The sequence below is a fragment of the Pteropus medius genome, unplaced genomic scaffold, assembly GCF_902729225.1.
Source record: "Pteropus medius unplaced genomic scaffold, Ma_sr-lr_union100, whole genome shotgun sequence".
Lineage (NCBI taxonomy): Eukaryota > Metazoa > Chordata > Mammalia > Chiroptera > Pteropodidae > Pteropus > Pteropus medius.
Window position 1 is genome coordinate 9,019,045 of NW_024356249.1, and position 18,646 is coordinate 9,037,690.

The window sequence follows — 18,646 nt, forward strand, 5'->3', positions numbered from 1 at the left end:
TTTTTTTTTTTTTTTTTTTTTTTTTTTTTTTTTTTTTTTTAACATCTACCATACTTCTTTCTTCCCACATGCCTAGACTACGCCTCTCAGCTTGGCGTTCACTCTCGACCTTCACTGAGCCATGAGTCCTGGGGTACACTTCTCCTTCTCTCCGTCTTTCCTTCTCCTGTCTTGTACGGAGCATGTTTCAGTATACCGTTCAGAGTTGGGTCTTGTCCCATCGGCCCCTTCCTTGCTGCAGACATCCCTTTGGGTGCTATGTGCTCACAGTCCAAGCAGACGTCTTCCTTTGAGTCTTCACTGCCAACTACCTCAACGTCACTCTCAGGATCCTCCGCTCTGGGATCAGCACCGTTGTGCTCCATTCCCTACCCACTGGCAGTGAAGCCGACCCCTCCACCATCTTTCCAGGTACCTTCTCGGCTACATCCAAAGCTCGCTGTCTGCATGGTAGGGTCCTTTATTCCCCAAGTCTGGCACTCTCGACTCTGATGCTCCATGTGCCCCGAGACCGTGGTTCATCTGCTCATGCTTCCCTTCTCTGGCCCGCTCTGCCCTCTGCCCTTCCACCCAGTGATCCTCACCCGGGGATGCATGAGCCCCAAGGCGGCCTATCACCAACATCTTTCGGGTGTGTTTTTGTGTTTTCTTTTTGAATTTTTTTTGTTTGGTTTTGAGCAGAGCTCTGCTCCCCCGCTCAGATGTCTTGATAGGCCTCCCTTGGGGACCATGCCCTCAGCCCCACCTCGGGTGAAACCACCCCTCCCACCCCCGGGAAGAATCACTGCTGTGGATGCCCAACCTCACCCCATGGAATGCACAGTCCCGCTCTCTCTGCACCTTCCACCAGGTTCCACTGACCCTTGATCCTGAAGGTCCCAGCCAGCGTTGTCCCCGCTCTCACATACACCCGGCCCTCTCATCTTGGAACCATCGCATTCCCTTTTATGTGGACTCCTTCCGACCCACCAAGCCCCAATCCGGACTCTGCATTAAAGCATGAGGCTTTCCACATGCCACCCTCACACGCGTCCTGGCCGCGCACCTGTATGACACTCAAGCCCTGTCACAGTCTCTTAGGTCTCGGTCTTGTCAATCTTATCCCCTGTGGTCCTCACGCCCATCTCCTTTCCAACAATCAGACCTCTCCCTTCCTTCTCCCTTTTCTGTACCCTCCTTCCTGTGTCCCCTGGGGTTGATTTCCCAAGTCGTTTTCACCCATTCCTCAGCCTGATGTCTTGACCCCAACACTACGTGTGGATTAGGCCCACAAGCTCACAGAAAGATGGCTGTCAGATCCTGTGGCTTGGCTGCTGTCCCCACACCCCCCCATGGAGAATCCCCCGGCCCAACCCTGGGCTCGTGTCCGTCCCTGTAATACCCAGTGCACCCAGAGATCCGAACCCAGAGCCCAGATTCCTTCTTGCCCGGCCACCCCTTCCCCAGCATCATCCTCCACTTCCCCGTCGACCAGGCTGTGCAATCCCCACAGGACCTGCAAATGTGACTCCCTTGCACCTCGCTTGATTCACTGAGACCCCTTTGTTGCACACCCTTCTGACGTTGCTCTCGGGAAATGCTTTCTCTTTCTCCTTCGCTTTTCTGTCGCCAAGGGACTTTTTTTTTGTTTTTTTTTTTTATTTATTTATTTTTTTTTACATCTACCTTACTTCTTTCCTTCCATCTGCCTACACTACTCCTGTCAGCATGGCGTTCATGCTCGATCTTCACCGAGTCATGAGTCCTGGGGTACACTTCTCTTGTCTCCTCTTTGCTTCTCCTGTCTTACAAGGACACATGTTTCCTTAGTCCGTTCAGAGTTGGCTCTTGTTTCTTCTGTCCCTCCCCTGCTGAAGACGTCCCTTTGGGTGCTGTGTGCTCACAGTCCAAGCAGACGTCTTCCTTTGAGTCTCCACTGCCAACTACCTCAGCTTTACTCTCAGGATCCTCCGCTCTGGGATCAGCACCGTTGTGCTCCATTCCCTACCCACTGGCAGTGAAACCCACCCCTCCACCATCTTTCCAGGTACCTTCTAGGCTACATCCAAAGCTCGCTGTCTGCCTGGTAGGGTCCTTTTTTCCCCAAGTCTGGCACTCTCGACTCTGATGCTCCATGTGCCCCAAGACCGTGGTTCATCTGCTCATGCTTCCCTTCTCTGGCCCGCTCTGCCCTCTGCCCTTCCACCCAGTGATCCTCACCCGGGGATGCATGAGCCCCAAGGCGGCCTATCACCAACATCTTTCGGGTGTGTTTTGGTGTTTTCTTTTTGAATTTTTTTTGTTTGTTTTTGAGCAGAACTCTGCTCCCCCGCTCAGATGTCTTGATAGGCCTCCCTTGGGGACCATGCCCTCAGCCCCCCCTCGGGTGAAACCACCCCTCCCACCCCCGGGAAGAATCACTGCTGTGGATGCCCAGCCTCACCCCATGGAATGCACAGTCCCGCTCTCTCTGCATCTTCCACCAGGTTCCACTGACCCTTGATCCTGAAGGTCCCAGCCAGCGTTGTCCCCGCTCTCACACCAAGACCCGGCCCTCTTGTCTTGGAACCATCGCATTCCCTTTTGTGTGGACTCTTTCCTACCCACCAAGCCCCAATCCGGACTCTGCATTAAAGCATGCGGCTTCCCACATGCCACCCTCACACGCGTCCTGGCCGCGCACCTGTATGACACTCAAGCCCTGTCACAGTCTCTTAGGTCTCGGTCTTGTCAATCTTGTCCCCTGTGGTCCTCACGCCCATCTCCTTTCCTACAATCAGACCTCTCCCTTCCTTCTCCCTTTTCTGTACCTCCTTCCTGTGTCCCCTGGGATTGGTTTCCCGAGTCTCTTTCACCCACTCCTCAAGCTGTAGTCATGACCCAAACACTGCATGTGGATTAGGGCCACAAGCTCACAAAAAAATGGCTGTCTCAGATCCAGAGTCTTGGCTGCTGTCCTCACCACCCCACGTCGAAAATCCTCTGACCCAACTCTGGCCTCGTGTCTGTCCTTGTGAAACTCAATGAACCCAGAGATCTGAACCGAGAGCCCAAACCCACTTCATGCCCTGCCACCCGTTCCCCAGCATCATCCTCCCTATTCCTGTGGACCAGGCTGTGCAAACCCTCCAGGACCTGCAAATGTGACTCCCTGGAACCTTGCCTGTTTCTCCTGAGACCCCTTGTTGCACACCCTTCTGACGTTGCCCTCAGGAAATGCTTTCTGTGGTTCTCCTTCATTTTTCTGTCACCAGGGGACTTTTTTTTTTCTCGTTTTTTGTTTTTTTTTTTTTTTTTTTTTTTTTTTTTTTTAACATCTACCATACTTCTTTCTTCCCACATGCCTAGACTACGCCTCTCAGCTTGGCGTTCACTCTCGACCTTCACTGAGCCATGAGTCCTGGGGTACACTTCTCCTTCTCTCCGTCTTTCCTTCTCCTGTCTTGTACGGAGCATGTTTCAGTATACCGTTCAGAGTTGGGTCTTGTCCCATCGGCCCCTTCCTCGCTGCAGACATTCCTTTGGGTGCTATGTGCTCACAGTCCAAGCAGACATCTTCCTTTGAGTCCCCACTGCCAACTACCTCAACTTTACTTCTCAAGGATCCTCCGCTCTGGGACCAGCACTTTGTGCTCCATTCCCTACCCAGTGGCAGTGAAGCCGACCCCTCCACCATCTTTCCAGGTGCCGTCTAAGCTACATCCAAAGCTCGCTGTCTGCCTGGTCCAAGGTCTATTTCCCCCCATGTCTGGCACTCTTGACTCTGATGCCCCGTCTACCCTGGTTCATCTGCTCATGCTTCCCTTCTCTGGCCCACTCTGCCCTCTGCCCTTCCATCCAGTGATCCTCACCCGGGGATGCATGAGCCCCAAGGCGGCCTATCACCAACATCTTTCGGGTGTGTTTTTGTGTTTTCTTTTTGAATTTTTTTTGTTTGGTTTTGAGCAGAGCTCTGCTCCCCCGCTCAGATGTTTTGATAGGCCTCCCCTGGGGACCATGCCCTCAGCCCCCCCTCGGGTGAAACCACCCCTCCCACCCCCGGGAAGAATCACTGCTGTGGATGCCCAACCTCACCCCTTGGAATGCAGAGTCCCTCTATCTCTGCACCTTCCACCAGGTTCCACTGACCCTTGATCCTGAAGGTCCCAGCCAGCGTTGTCCCCGCTCTGACACACACCCGGCCCTCTCGTCTTGGAACCATCGCATTCCCTTCCATGTGGGCTTCTTTATACCTGCCATGTCCCAAGCCACTGTCTCTTTTACAGAGTTATACTTTTCATTTTCTTAGGTCTGTCCTCCCTCTTTATCAAGAATATTTGAGTGTTTTGGGTTTTTTTTTTTCCACTTAACCTGTTATTCCATGTCTCATTCATTTCAGTGTTTAATTTTACTTGTTTTCAAAGTGCTTAGTGTTTCTGTAATAGAACTTTGGAAATGTCACTGAAGCACTCATTCTTTCTGCATTTAATGTTTCATGCTCCCACCTTTTCCTCTCATCCCGTTTATTAATAGTTCATATCTTCTAAGTTTACATACTGTGTCAAGTTTGGCAAGATCCTCTGTCCAACCACCTTAATTTACCCACTCTTTGCTGTTATCCCTTCATGCATTGGTTTCACTATACACTAACTTCTTACTTGTCTCTGTATAGTATTATCCGTGCAACATTCCTCTCCATTTTCCTTTTATTTCCATTGTTATTGAGGACATCGAGTCTCATTTTTGTTGTTTTTCTCAGGACTCCTTTAGTCCTGTGCAGGACTCTGGTTTCACATATTCATCCTGTACTTCTCTTTCTCTTTGCCATTTTTATAGCCCCTGCCTCATCCCACCCCTTTCCGTAACTCATTCAGTACCACCTCTCTGAAAACGTCAGAAGTCCTTTCTGCTTATGGATGTGCACTCGCCAGTACCGTTCCGTGGCACGCTTTCCCTCATGTCGGCTGAATTCCTCTTTACCTATTTCTTAACTTTTTCACCTCCTTTGTCCGGAATTGGGCTACGTGCACAACTTAGTGCATCTTTTCCCTGCCTTTTCTCTAATATTCCACTCCAGGGCTTAAGGTTGCCTTCTGACTTGTTTCCATCCTGCCTTCAACTTTCTTCAAGACCTCTGGCCCGTCTTCAAGCCTACATCCGTTTCCTTGACTTATGCCCTGCTTCGACTTCTCTCATGTTTCTAGGTCTCTTTTTGGTGAAGCTGTTCGACCCTATGTTTAGTCAAGTTACTCTGAAGTAATTGTCTAATCCATACAGTGTGCTTTTTACTTAGTTTCTATCTATGTTCTTCCTTGTTCTGTTAGAGACAACTATAGGGCCAAGCCTTGTTTTTCAGTATATCATCCCTCTTACAACCTTTCCCATCTAGAAGTGAATATTGCTTTTCCACCCGTCTTCTTGGGTTTTTCCCCCCTCTTTTATCTTCTGTTAACATCCAAATACTGAGTATGTGTCATTCTCATAAACTAATACTATACTCTGGTTCCTCTATCGTTCTACATTCATTGCTCAATCCATTTCTGTATTTCTTCTTTCCTACACATTTTGTTCGATTGCTTCAGTTTTCTGTTTATTCCTCGGTAGGATCCCTGCAACTTGCTTTGTTTTGGGTCCATTTCACTTAACCTTCCTCTGTCGACCACACTTTTCTTGCAAACATACTTTCCTAGATACTCTCCCTCTTAAGTCCCATTTTTAGTTATTATTTTATCGTCCCTCTTCCTTCAAGAACTGCCTCACCACACAGTTCTCTTCCTGATTCAACTGCTTTGTAAATACAAGCAATTTACATTATCCTTTGTTTAAACTACTCCAAATAACAATGTTTTAGTAAACACTTATATCGTAATATATTATATTTGACAAGCCCCCAACTGTCTCCCTTTTAAAATGCAACATATTTTTCAACCATCACAAAAATGCTATTACAAGAATTTTTAAGTATCTCTTATCATTAAAAACCATTCTAAAGGACAACTACGTAATTATTTAACATATAATTCATTCATTAGTGGGCATGTTTGTATGCAGTACAAAATGGTCCCATACTATAAGACTAATTGCATTCTCCTTTGATACTTCAAGAAATATGACAGGTTTTCAAGGTAAACAGCAAATGCATATACATGTCTCAATAAAATATATAAATAAACTTTTTAGAAACATTTACTTACCAATTGGCGAATTGCTTGAGTTGTTCCACGTAGATTGTAGGGAAGATGACAGAAGTAACACACAACACATTGAAAAACCTTAATCATAGGAAGTAATCCTATTGGCAGAAGAACTGTGACTGCAAACATATACCAGCTCAAACAGCCATGTGTGCAAAGTTTTTGCTAGCACAAAAATGCTAACTCACTGTACCAAGTTTCCCAAGCACATGGTGATACATGGATGACAACTTTTCATGTTAATAAGTATTTTGATCATGTGAGTAGCTAGTTGGTGGTATCTGCATTCCTCATTCTGGTCTCAGTAATATTTGCCGCTTGGGATCTTGCATATTCCAAACTCAGCCTAATTCATACGTCCTGTCTCCAACCAGCATTTTCTCTCCCTTCCCCCTTTCTCCTTTTTTAATACAGATCCTTCCCGTTGTTTCTCTCGCTTTCAGCTAGTCCTAACATGCTTCCTGGTAAATTTAATATCACACTTACCTAGGTCTTCCCTAACTTCTTTTGAATATTTGCTCTGCTGTATCTTAAACACTCTACATATCTTTTACCCTATGTATCAATTAATACAAGATTATTCTCTGAAGGTTTACCTCATCATGATTCCCGACTGCTCCTCAATCAATAGCATTCATTCGTTCAACAGAAAGAGTATCCAGTCCACACACCTTCTAAAAGGTCAATGGCGATGTTTTTACCGTTTCCACCAATGACTTATCAGGGTTTATCGTAATCCATCCCCTTCTAAGCTTTCCTCACAATCAGTCACTTCAGTCATAAAGTTCCCACTACGACTTCAAGAGCCAGCCTACCCAACTCCTATTCTTTTTCAGACCCCAGATCCTCTCCCATTCTACACACAGTTCTGCGATCTGACAGCTCTGTTTCTTTCATTCACACCTAATCTGTCTTGTTGCCATTCCATCTGCTCAAAGCTGCTAATTCATACAGTGCCCCTTTACTTGCTTGCCATTCTCTGTATTTCCCTTTTATTCTATCATGACCTTTGGCCTAAGCATGAAGCAATAGCCTTTTCTCCCACCCATATAACTATTTAGATAATGTCTTTCCAACTGCAAGCAATTCGAACATCACTCTTCTGTTCCTTTTCTCCTTTTGCTGCAAACTCCCTACATTTCCTCCGTATTTTCATTCAGCTGTATCTTCCCTGGGAATCTCCTCCTCTCCTGGATATGGACACTTTTAATGCTCAGCACTCACCACTCAACCTTCTTCCATCTCCCTCATATCCTACACTCTGTACTGAATTTGTTTCCACCCTCTATTCATTCTGGATTTTTCCTAGGACTCCTCCTCTGGCCCAGTTTAAAGTCCATCACATTTAATCTCTCTAACCTCTCATTCTGTTGACCACACTGACTGTTTCAAGTCTTTCTGGGCAGCAACACATCATACTTCAGTTCTTACTTAGCCATATTCTCACCTCCTTCTTCGGCTGTTTGATATCTGGCTTAACATGCAACCCTTCCAGTTCTGACCTAACCCTGACCCTCTTTAATGCCCTTCCTTGTTTAACGTTCTGCAAAACTGCATGCTCTGTACCACACTCCATCTCCTTACTTTAGCCTTAATCTCTCTCTACTTTTTCCTTCTTTTTTTAAACACGTCTCAATAGTTTCTCTCGCATGCTTTAATTTCTGAGCAAACTTTCAACATCATACTTAAACAAGTTCTTCCTGCCTTCCTTTGATTATCTGCACTGTCACATATATTAAAATCTATAATATGTTCAGCTTCCATCTCTAATCACAGTGATAAAGGTACACCCCCTTGATGATACCCACCCGCTTCTTACCAAATAACAGATCATCCTCTCACCAGATAAACTACCCACCCATGCTCTCTCTGGTCGGTCAAACCAGTGCCTTTCAGGTTGCTATCAATGGCTTTTCATCAAGATTTATCCTAATCTTCCCTTTCTAACGTTCTTACCAACCAAGCCCTTTAATTAAAATTTTCCATCCCCTTAAAATTCATACTCACTACCCTGCTTCTTTATATCATAACCTTATGCTGTACTTGAGAGTTTTTTAAAGAAATAAAATATTGCACATATAATTGAGACAGCTTCTGTAATACTTCAGAATCATTTACCTCTCCCGAGAAAATCACTATATAATTTAATACTTCTCGTACATTTTATAACTTTAATAAATATTTATATATCCATAAATAATATGTATATAAATTCTTTTAAAATTTTTTTCCCATCAAGACTTCATGTGAGCTAGTCTACTTTCTGAATTGAATCTTATGGAGGCCTCTAATTTCTCTCTCATTATATAGGCTACTCATTGCAATCTTTATCACCAGACATTTTAACCAGTTAGATTCCTTCTGAGATCTTACAGATGTCTCCATTTTGGGTGTCTTTAACCCACATCTTATTTGTCTTTTTGCCACTCTAACTACTGAGAACTCTGCTCTAATTCATGCAATGCTCCCATTACTTAAATTAAAACTCCTCTCTTCTTTCTTACTCTGTTATGCTCTGCCATATCTCAACTATGCATCTCCATGACTATCACTATATCATGGCAGTGGATACAGCATTTTTGTCCTGAGGTTTACTTCCTTCATGATTCTCAACCACTCCTCAAAAAATACAAATAATCTTCTCTATAGACAAACCACTTGCCCTTGCTCCTGGTGAATTTTAAGGTCGCTAGTATTGTCCTTTTAGGAGAATTCATCTTCATAAAACTCTCTTAAGCATTCCTATTAACTCAGTTTTAACTGAAATGTCACCCACGGGTTAATAGCTGGTCTACCCTCTAATTTCCATTCCTGTCCAGGTCCTTGAAGCTCTGTTAAATCCACCACTCATTGCGACTAGGCCTTCCCATCCCATCTGACTCATTCCAGGGCCCCCATTCTGGGTCTGTATGGTACATCTGATCTGCCTCATGCCACTCCATTTATTCTTAAGTCTTCTCCAACTCCAGCAATGGTCTTTACTCAGCTAACAAACTCTCCTCCTCATTCCGCCATAACCTTGGTCTGAGTACGGTGCCATAACACCAGTCTCTATATGTCATTCTTAAAATCATCTCTTCGTATCTGTAGGAATCTTCACATTGTTTTTCCATTCCTTTCCTCCTTGTTCCTTCTGTGTCCTTATCTTCTGTGTCCCTCCTTTCAGCTACCACCTCCACACATATCATGGTTACAGATCTCAGTTGGCTGTTCTGGATAGACAGACCCCTCACGTTGGGCACTCAGTGCGCAGCCCACTGCCATCTCCCCTTGCATCTGACATCCTTCACTGCATTCGTGTGTTTTCAGTTCAGCATAATCTTCGTAGGATTCTTGCCACAGGCCTGCCTTTCATGTCCATCCCACTTAGCCTATTTTGACCTTTCATTGTATCGGCCACATCCATTATTCCAGGATTTTCCCAACAAAGCATCCTGGACAGCAAAACCTCACACTCCAGTTCTTTCTTTGCTACGTTTTTTGCCTCACACTCTCTCCTTGTTAATACACAGATGTGACTAGTTTCCAACTCCCATTTCCTTGTGTTTCCATTTAGCCCTCTTTAATACCCTTCCATTTTTGTTATCTTTCTACCCCGCACGCGCCGCACCTCAGCCTAAATCACACGCTCCTCTCCTTATCCTCACCTTATTTAGCTTATGTCTCCTCATCGCTTCTCTCATCGTCTGCAAATCCTAATATCTTAATTTCTGAGTATAACTTTAATGTCCCTCTTATAGGACATTCTTTCCAATTTCCATTTGGCAATTTCCCTCATATCTTAACCTTGGATAGTGATGAATGCATATTTTTTTTTGAGGTTTCTTCCCCTCCTGACCGCCACTTTCTCCCTCACTCAAAACCAATTTTCTACTCTTCAGACAAGCCTTTCCCTTAGATAGCTTTGAACCTGTCGTCTTCCTCTTAAATCGTGTTCTTTGGATACCTCCAGTTAGTATCAGTGACAATTTCTTTGTCAATATTAAGTGATACCTTCTCAACTGGCAGCAATTTTGATTTTACTATTTAACTCCTTTATCTTTCTTTTGCCTTATAAAAACTCTACCTTATATGCAGCAACCCTCCTTCATTCTCAGACTGCATATGTATCTATCATTCCCATAGATTCAGTAGTCCCTTCGGGATACACGAACACCTCGCACTCAGCACTCACTGTTCAGACTGTGTGGACCAAATTATAGGCCCACCCAACACAGCCTCTATCTTCCCTCTTCCGTAGTTTCCTGAACAGTTTTCCCTCCTAACCTCGATTCTTATTTAGCCACATTCCCTCCTTCCTCTCTCTCAGTGCTTAAATCTGAATTCACATAAAATCATTCTACTGAAGCGCTTACTTTCCCGGAGGCATACAATATTACATTGTATATGCCCTTTCTTACAAATCTCCTCAGCTGCTTCTCTAATTTTCAGTTACCCTAATATGACGGGTTGCTAGCAAAGACTTTTATGAGAACTACTCTTAACCTGCCTTCCTCCAAAGTAGTGGTTCTCAGACCGCAGCTTATGAAGACAGACCCCTGAGCCTCGCCCCAAGTTTCTGATTCGTTTGTTAGGTATGATGGGGCTGAAGCATTTCTCTTTCTAACAAATTTCTAGGTAATGCTGAGAGAACACACTTGAAGAGCACTGCTCCAAACTCTCCCTTCAGTCAAGCCCTTTAATTAAAAATTTCCCACCAAAGCATCAAAAGCGAGTATACTTCGACTGTCATTCCTTTTCAGTCCTTTATTTCTCTCCCATTATCCATACTAGGCATTGCAGTCTGGCCTTATACCCAACATTTTTAACCAGTTAGGCCCAATCTCATATGTGACAGGATTCCCCATTCTGAGAACCTTCATGGTGTGCATGGTTTTTCTTATTACCATGCCACTTACTCAGAATTGTTCCCCAGTCAGTACAGTGCTCTTCTTAGCTTTAATCTCTCTCTTCCATGTCTTTTGGCCCAAGTGTGGGGCCTTCTCCTTCCAGCCAATACCTGTCATTCTTCAAATGGCCTTTTAAGCTGGGGGCAACTGCAATGTTGCTGCTCTCCCATTCCCTTTCGCCTATTACCTATCTTGCCCTAAAGAAATATGCTACCTTATCTGAAGCCTCCCTTCTTTTAGCGACCATGTACATTTCATTGAAATGCACCCAGTCTCCTCCTGAACAGCACTCCCTAGTCCTAGCCAGGCGCTCTTCCCCAGTAGCTGTCCCTCACTTTCAGAAAACCTTCACCAGACAGTAAATTCTAGGTAACTTTAATGTGGCACTTGCATGATAATGATTTGTATCTATCTCCCTTTGGTGGCCTACCCTCCCACATCTTAATTACATATAGTACAGTTTCATCTCTCATCTGTACATGGAACTAATGAATGAAGTTTTACTGTCGAGTTGGGTTCCCAAGGTGATCTGTAGCCATTCATCCCCCAAAATTAGTCATCTGTGCTACACACGAACTACTCAGATTTATCCTGACGTCTTTAAGGTTACTGCCCTGGCTTTATGTCAAGGTTCATTTTAATCTATCTCCACCTAATCCTCCTAATAAAACTTTCCACTATTTTTCAGGCCCTCATTTTCTCCCATCGTAAATATACTGCTTTTCCAAGTCTGGCATTAAGACCTGACGTTCGACCAAATCTCACTTTAAGATCTTACAGGGTTCCCGTTTTGGGAACCTCTGTTCCTCACCTCACCTGCCCACGCCACTCCACCTACTCTCAACACTCCTCATCTAATACTTGCTTTACGTAGTTTCCATTCCCTCTTCCTTCCCGTCTGTGACAGTTAGTGTAAGTATGATACCATATCCTCTTGTCGGTACCTGCCAGTCTTCCAGTGACTCATCTCTTCTACAGGCTCTTCCACTCTTTTCCTTTACTGACCCTAGAGAAACACCTGTTACCTACTGTCGCTTGTTGTTTTCAGCTACCATCTTTATATCATTTCTCATGGATTCAGTAGTCTCTCCTTTCTTCATCCTTGTTTCCTCCACCCCCTTCTAATATATCTGCATTTCAGGTCAGTCCAGACCTCCAGATTTCTGCCGTTGGCCGTGGCTGAAATCCATCCCATTTACACTCTAACTTTTCACTCTGTCGGTGACACTTGTTGCTTCAAATAAGATTCCCAGATGCCACCTCTTCTTCACATTCTCTCTCCTTTGGCTGTAATCTAGCTTAGCTCTCATCTCTACTTAATATGCAACTCTGCCATTTTCCAGCATTCCTCACTCTAGCCCTCTTTAATGCCCTTCCCTACTCACACCTTATATTCTGTACCTGAGTTTAAATTCCCTTATCTTCTCTCCATTCTTAGATTCTAGTCTCCATCTTCTCCTCCATGATATATTCATACAAATGTCTCACTTTTAGCCAGTCCTCACATGGCAAGACAACTTCCAAAAGCAGCCAACTTTAAAGACACACTATGCAATAAACTATGATATCTTAACTGTCCATCATCCCTCCACTTACCTTCTCTTGACAGAAGGAATGGCTGCAGAATACTTCAGATGTACCTCATAATGTTCACCCATTCCCCATCTAACATGATAATCTGTGCTCTGGACAAACTACCTATTCACACCCTCTAATAAGTCAAGCCTAAGATCTCTAAAGTTGCCAGCAATAGCTGTTTAGTAGCATGCATCGTAAGCAGCTTTCTTATAGCTTCCTGTCACCCAAGTCCTTTAAATTCCTTCCAGATTGGTGCTTCAAGAGCTCGTCCACCACTGCCTCGTACTCTAGTCCGTGCTCCTCATACTTTCTTTACACTTCTCATTATAATACGATCTTTACACCCAAAATGTAACCAATTAGACCTGTTTTAGCTATGACAGGATTCTCCATTTTCGATCTTTATTCCCCGCACCTCTCTCCTGATGGAGCATCCAGCATCTATCTTTTCTCTCTGTGTTCTTTATTCTCGATCTTTATTGCTCTGCCTTGTAGACCCTCCACTGTACAGTATTTCATTTTCTTTCCCTCCAGTCTCTCTCTCCTTTCTTATTGCATCATGACTTTTGGCCCAGGAGTGCTGTCTTACCCTCCCAGTTGATGTCTGTCATTCCTGAGTGACCTCTTTTCATCTGAGGGCAACTTTAATGTTGCTTTTCTCTACCTCTCCTCCTTTTCTCCTATATTTGTCCTAGTGGGGGGCGGCGGGGGAGGGACCTAATCTTCAGTATTCCTCCTGCCAGGTGTATAGATAGCATTCCATGGACTCAGCACTTCTCCTTGGCAGGTATAACCCTCACTGCTCAACTCGCTTTCATCTTCCTTGATTTCCTACACTCTAGACGGCGTGCATTTCCTTCTTAGTTCAGTCCGGACCTGCATGGACTGCTGCAGTTAGCCTGTTTCCGATCCATCCCTTTTTACCCCCTTTCTCATTTTTGTCCCACTGACACCCCCTGTCAATTATTATTCCAACAAAGCCTTCTGAAATCTCCTCCTAACCCCATTTCTTAGTCTCCACTCCAGCGACTGAGACCTGGCAACTCCCGAATTTCCCACTCTGCCATGTGCCACACCGCCTGTTCTGTAACTCAGTGTAATTCACACCTCTCTCTCCTTACTGAGCTTCTGGCATCCATCTTTTCTCCAACTCTGTGTTCCTTCCATACAAGTCTCCTTAGTAGTTCTCTCATTTCAGTCAGTCCTCACAAGACGAACCTCATCTCTAAGCGCACTCTTCTCTTGTTATCTTTGGTTATTTACCTGGCTTTATTCTTGAAGCTCTCATCCTTACATTATGGCAAGGAATTCAGTATTGTTCTCTTGCCATGGAGAGGCGCCTCTCACCCTTTCTCAAACCCAGTGTTTGTCATCCTTTCTAGCAACATCGATAGATCGCTACCAGTGGTTTTTACTGGAGTTCACCTTAGATTCCCTGTAACCTCTCATTGTTCTCATCGAAACCATTTCATTAAACATTTGCCACAAAACTTTCAGGAACGTTATCTCTACTAATACCATTCCTATTTGCTTCTTTGTTTCTGTCACTTACTTATATATAAATGTCTTCTGACTTGACTTGTACTTAAAATTCACCTAGTTTGCCCAGGCTGTGATCTGCCTATGTTCCTGATTGTCTCCCCTTATTCCTCATTTGCCTGTAGCCTCCCTACTAAATCAGAACCAAACAGGGGTTCACAGAATCTGGTATTACTAATGGCTGTCCGGCCTCTCCATCCTTATTTGATCATGACCTTTGTCCCTACCATAATCCCATCTTTCTGTTTAAAAAACTGACCCATTCTTCTTCCCTCTTCCTCCTACAGAAAACCCAACCTTAATTTAACCAAGATTACTCTCTAATCAGCCCCCTAGGGCATTAAAATAGATTCTGCAGTATTGATAGATACACTCTTTCCTATACTGATCAGCCCACTACCATCATCTGATTTCAACACACTCTATTAAATTCATTTGCTCTCTGAATTCAGACCTGTTCTTCACAGGATTCCCACCAGTGACTTTAATTATCTCTAACATTTCAATCATTTGGCTGCCTCAGCTCACCAGAGCCTGTTGGAAAATGTCTAGTCTCCATTCGAAATACAAGGTATTTCGAATTTGTTCTAAACAAATTCTCTTCTCAGCACCTGCGCATCAGCACATCTTAACTGTTTCCAACTGCCCCTTGGCCTCTGGCCTCTTTTGCTCATGTACCTCCCTCTGCTCTCCAAAGCTCTTTCACATCTTTTGAGATCCAGTTAAATTTGTAGTCTTTCAAATTTTTTGATTTTTCTAGCTATTAATCCTGAACTCCCACAAAGCCCGCTATTAAAAGTTATATTAAAGAACCTATGGCATTGAGTTGTGATGTCATAGGTATATAGGTAGATCTCTCTCGCACTCTTACTTAACTCCTAGATGTTCAGCTATTGGCAAAAGAGGACATGTCTCAGTCATCTTTTTATCTAAGTTTACACCTTTACATGTAACGCCGGTATGTACTGGCATTCAGTACGTGTTTGAAGGAAGTGAGTTTAAAGTTGACTGAGCAGATGAAAAGTCTCACTACCCAACCTGTCGTATATGGTCTCTGCATCTGAGTCTTTTCTTTCCTTTCCATGCCTAGCCCCCAAATAATTTTTGAACTCCCCAAATTCTAATGCTTTTGTACCTATAAGCCTTTCCCAGACCATGGATTAGACCCTTTTCTTCGTCCATACTTAATAAATCCCCTCCTTCAGACAGTTCAGAAAATCCTATCTTCACTTTCCAAGAATGTGCTTCTGCCTCCATTTCTTATTAGTTCCACCAGTCATCTCAAAACATAGAACTGCCCGCTTGCTTTTCCATTTGAAGACACTGACTTTACCAATACTAGCGCCTCATTACTGACCTACTCACTATAGGCTGAAAATTGACATAAAGTAGAATCATTCTGGTGATCTGTGGACCCATTGTTGGTCCACAATCTAAAAACAGTATTGCTGTGGAGATTCCAGTGTGCTTTAGTGTTAATTTAACGGTCTGTGTGCTTTTTACTGTCGATATTTTTTGCTTTGTCTGTCAGCTCCTATGGTAGTGTTTCTTACATTTTTCCACAAATTGCTCTTTTTGACATGCGTGGCAAAAAACCTCCAAAAGTATCTCCCCCGCTGTTTTCTCTATATCAATACAAAAAGTTTTGCCCGTGTCATCTTTTCTGTGCTATTCTAACCCACAATGGGGAATGGATTTTAAAATCGTACTTTGTGAGACTGCTTTTTTGACCAGCTTACAGGCTGCTTTTGAAACTACTACACTAGAAAAGAGAGCTTGCATGTTTTACTCGTAACACAGAGCATAGTGCCAAGTGCACGTGTGCTTCCTAATTACCGACGGCGACTTTGTGCTTGTGCTGCCCGCTGACAGGCCTGCCTGCTCTTTCTCCTCCAGTTGCAGGCACCTTCAGCTGCACCATGAAGTTTACTGTCCGGGACTGTGACCCTGACACTGGGGTCCCAGCCGAGGAGGGGTATGATGATGAGTACGTGGTGAGTCTCCCCTGCACAGACCCACTCTGACACCCCTGCACCACTGAGTGACTTCTACCTGAAAGGAACATTTTTCTAGGAACATCTGACATGAACTCATGAGGTTTTAATCTTCTCAAACAATTACAACTGAGGAGGACCTGGACTCTGTAATGGGAGCGTCAGGCCAAAGAGAATTGAGATTTACCACTTCCTGATTGGTCAAAACGAAACTCGTCCTTTTTTTATGTCTTTGTAATAGGGATAATTACAAGATGAAAATAATTATATGGTTCTCATTGAGATCAGTGAGTTTTAAGTATTGGGGTGGTGGTGGTTTTGTTCAGCAGCTTTTAGTTTACTTACAATGTAGCTGCATCATGGACTGAAAAGCCTTCTCAGAACACAGAAGTTTAAGAAATGTTAACCTGTTAGTGAATGCCAAGTTCAGAAGGCCCAGTATGGCCTGAACTTGATTGTCAGGTGTGGTGACATGACTGCTTTGTACCCCGCAGGGTTGTATATGTTGATCTGGATATGGTTTTTGCCAGATGTCCTATATCCTTTCCTTTTCTAAGGCCTACATCGTTAGATTTATCCAGACTACAGGATTTAAACTAGCCTGGTAGTAGTTTTTCCTAGGCTCCTGTAAAGGATAAACACAGAATGCTAAAGCCGTATTAGTTCCATCCGTGTTCTATACTGATGGGACTTTCATTTACCGACCTCTACTTGCTACCCACTAGCTGGAAGATCTTGAAGTGACTCTGTCTGACCACATTCAGAAGGTCCTGAAGCCTAGCTTTGCTGCTGCCTGGGAAGAGGTGGGAGATACCTTTGAGAAAGAGGAGACCTTCGCCCTCAGTTCTACCAAAACTCTTGAAGGTGAGAACAGTTTTGCTATCAACGTATTGCCTGACAGCAGTATTGCCTAACAGGAATATTTACTACTCCAGAACTCTCTTTAAATACTTCATAAACTAATTCCCTTACAAGGCCAGGCCCCTGTCTTCATCATCTAATTGAGTCAACCAGTGTCCAGTCCAGTGGCCTCCCTGCACACATCACCCACCCCTCTACCCTGCCAGCTGCCAGCTCTCTCTGGTGCAGAGGCAGATTCCTGTGCTGACCTTTCCTGATACTGTTGCATCAATCTTGTCAACACAGAAGCTGTCAGCAACATCATCACATTTCTGGGCATGCAGCCATGTGAGAGGTCGGATAAAGTACCTGAGAACAAGAATTCTCATTCCCTCTATCTGGCAGGTAAGAAACTTCCATCAGATTTCTTTTGTCGCAGAATTTAATAGGGATGTGCATGGGCATCTCATGCCTTGCTCTTATCCCACTGTATGAGTTACAATTTGAAGCCCCATCAAAATGAATAATTTGTTTTAGCTGGTTAATTTGCATGCTACCCTTAGGTTGTGCTTTTAAGATGTACGTTTGGCCTAAAACACTTACTTAAATCTCTCTCGCGGATACCAATGCCACTACCTCCCCCAATTTTGAGTACTCCAGATCAATACTATTGAATACCTTCTATGTACCTGGTACCATAGGAATATAAAAGATTTAGACTTTGTATGTAGAATTCAATTCCCACCATAAACACAAATCTCTAGAAAAGCTAATAAGCTAAAATAGAAAGGAAATGCAGGCAGAGCATGATAAATTTCCTTAGTCGGAGCTTGTTTGAAGTTCTTAATATGGTTTTCCTCACTTTTTTCTCTCAGGTGTGTATAGAGGTGGCTATGATTTATTGGTGAGGTCAAGGCTGGCCTTAGCAGATGGCGTGACCATGCAGGTGACTGTCAGAAGCAAAGAGGGAACACCTGTAGATGTTATCTTGGCTTCTGTTGGATAAGTTTTTTGGGGGGATGGGGCAAGATGAAGTTGCTGTACACTTCACTGCAGTGGGCTTTTAGGGCTAGTGGCATGAATTTCCCAGAATCATACTTTGAAAAATTAATGACTTTGCAGAAGCAAATTAAATGTTTGGCCCTGAGCCAGCAGATCAAGCAAATATCTGTCCTTGTGCATGTCTTTTTATTACACTTGGTCAACTTTGGTACGATAGTACAGCTTTGGGTGATCTTGAAAAGCAAATACTATCCTGTACCCCAGCTGCTTAACTTCATTATATTGTTTAGTTAACGTGTGTCTGAAAGCTCCTGGCAATGTGGAAGAGCTTTTATCCCAGAGGGGTGGTGGGGGAGGGGAAGGCAGAGTCCACTTTTGTCAAAATTCATTTTTATTAATAGAAAATAAACACTTATTCCACTTTCAATTGTTATACTTGAAGTTGCTAATTTAAAGAAAAAGTTTAATCACTCGATAATCCTATTCTGATTTAATGATCCTATTGTGACTAAAACATACTGCGTCTAAAAAAAAAAAATAATAATAAGTACTCAGCACCGTTTACTCATAGGCCTTTCAGAATTTGATCTTAAAATTTCTGGAACTTTCCTGTCTGTAAAGCACAGGAATTGTGGAGCTACGTGAGGAAGCT

General features: G+C 43.8%; 1 protein-coding gene across 1 annotated transcript in view; it reads left to right on the plus strand.

The window, feature by feature from the left end:
* Positions 1–18,157, plus strand: part of COPG2 (coat protein complex I subunit gamma 2) — a 110,596-nt gene extending 92,439 nt beyond the window's left edge. Inside the window, exons 21-24 of the mRNA XM_039861069.1 lie at positions 16,055–16,152; positions 16,878–17,016; positions 17,299–17,397; positions 17,868–18,157. Of these exons, the coding sequence (XP_039717003.1) occupies positions 16,055–16,152; positions 16,878–17,016; positions 17,299–17,397; positions 17,868–17,998 (467 nt within the window). The 3' untranslated portion in view covers positions 17,999–18,157. The remainder of the gene's footprint in view (positions 1–16,054; positions 16,153–16,877; positions 17,017–17,298; positions 17,398–17,867) is intronic.
* The last annotated feature ends 489 nt before the right edge of the window (positions 18,158–18,646 follow it).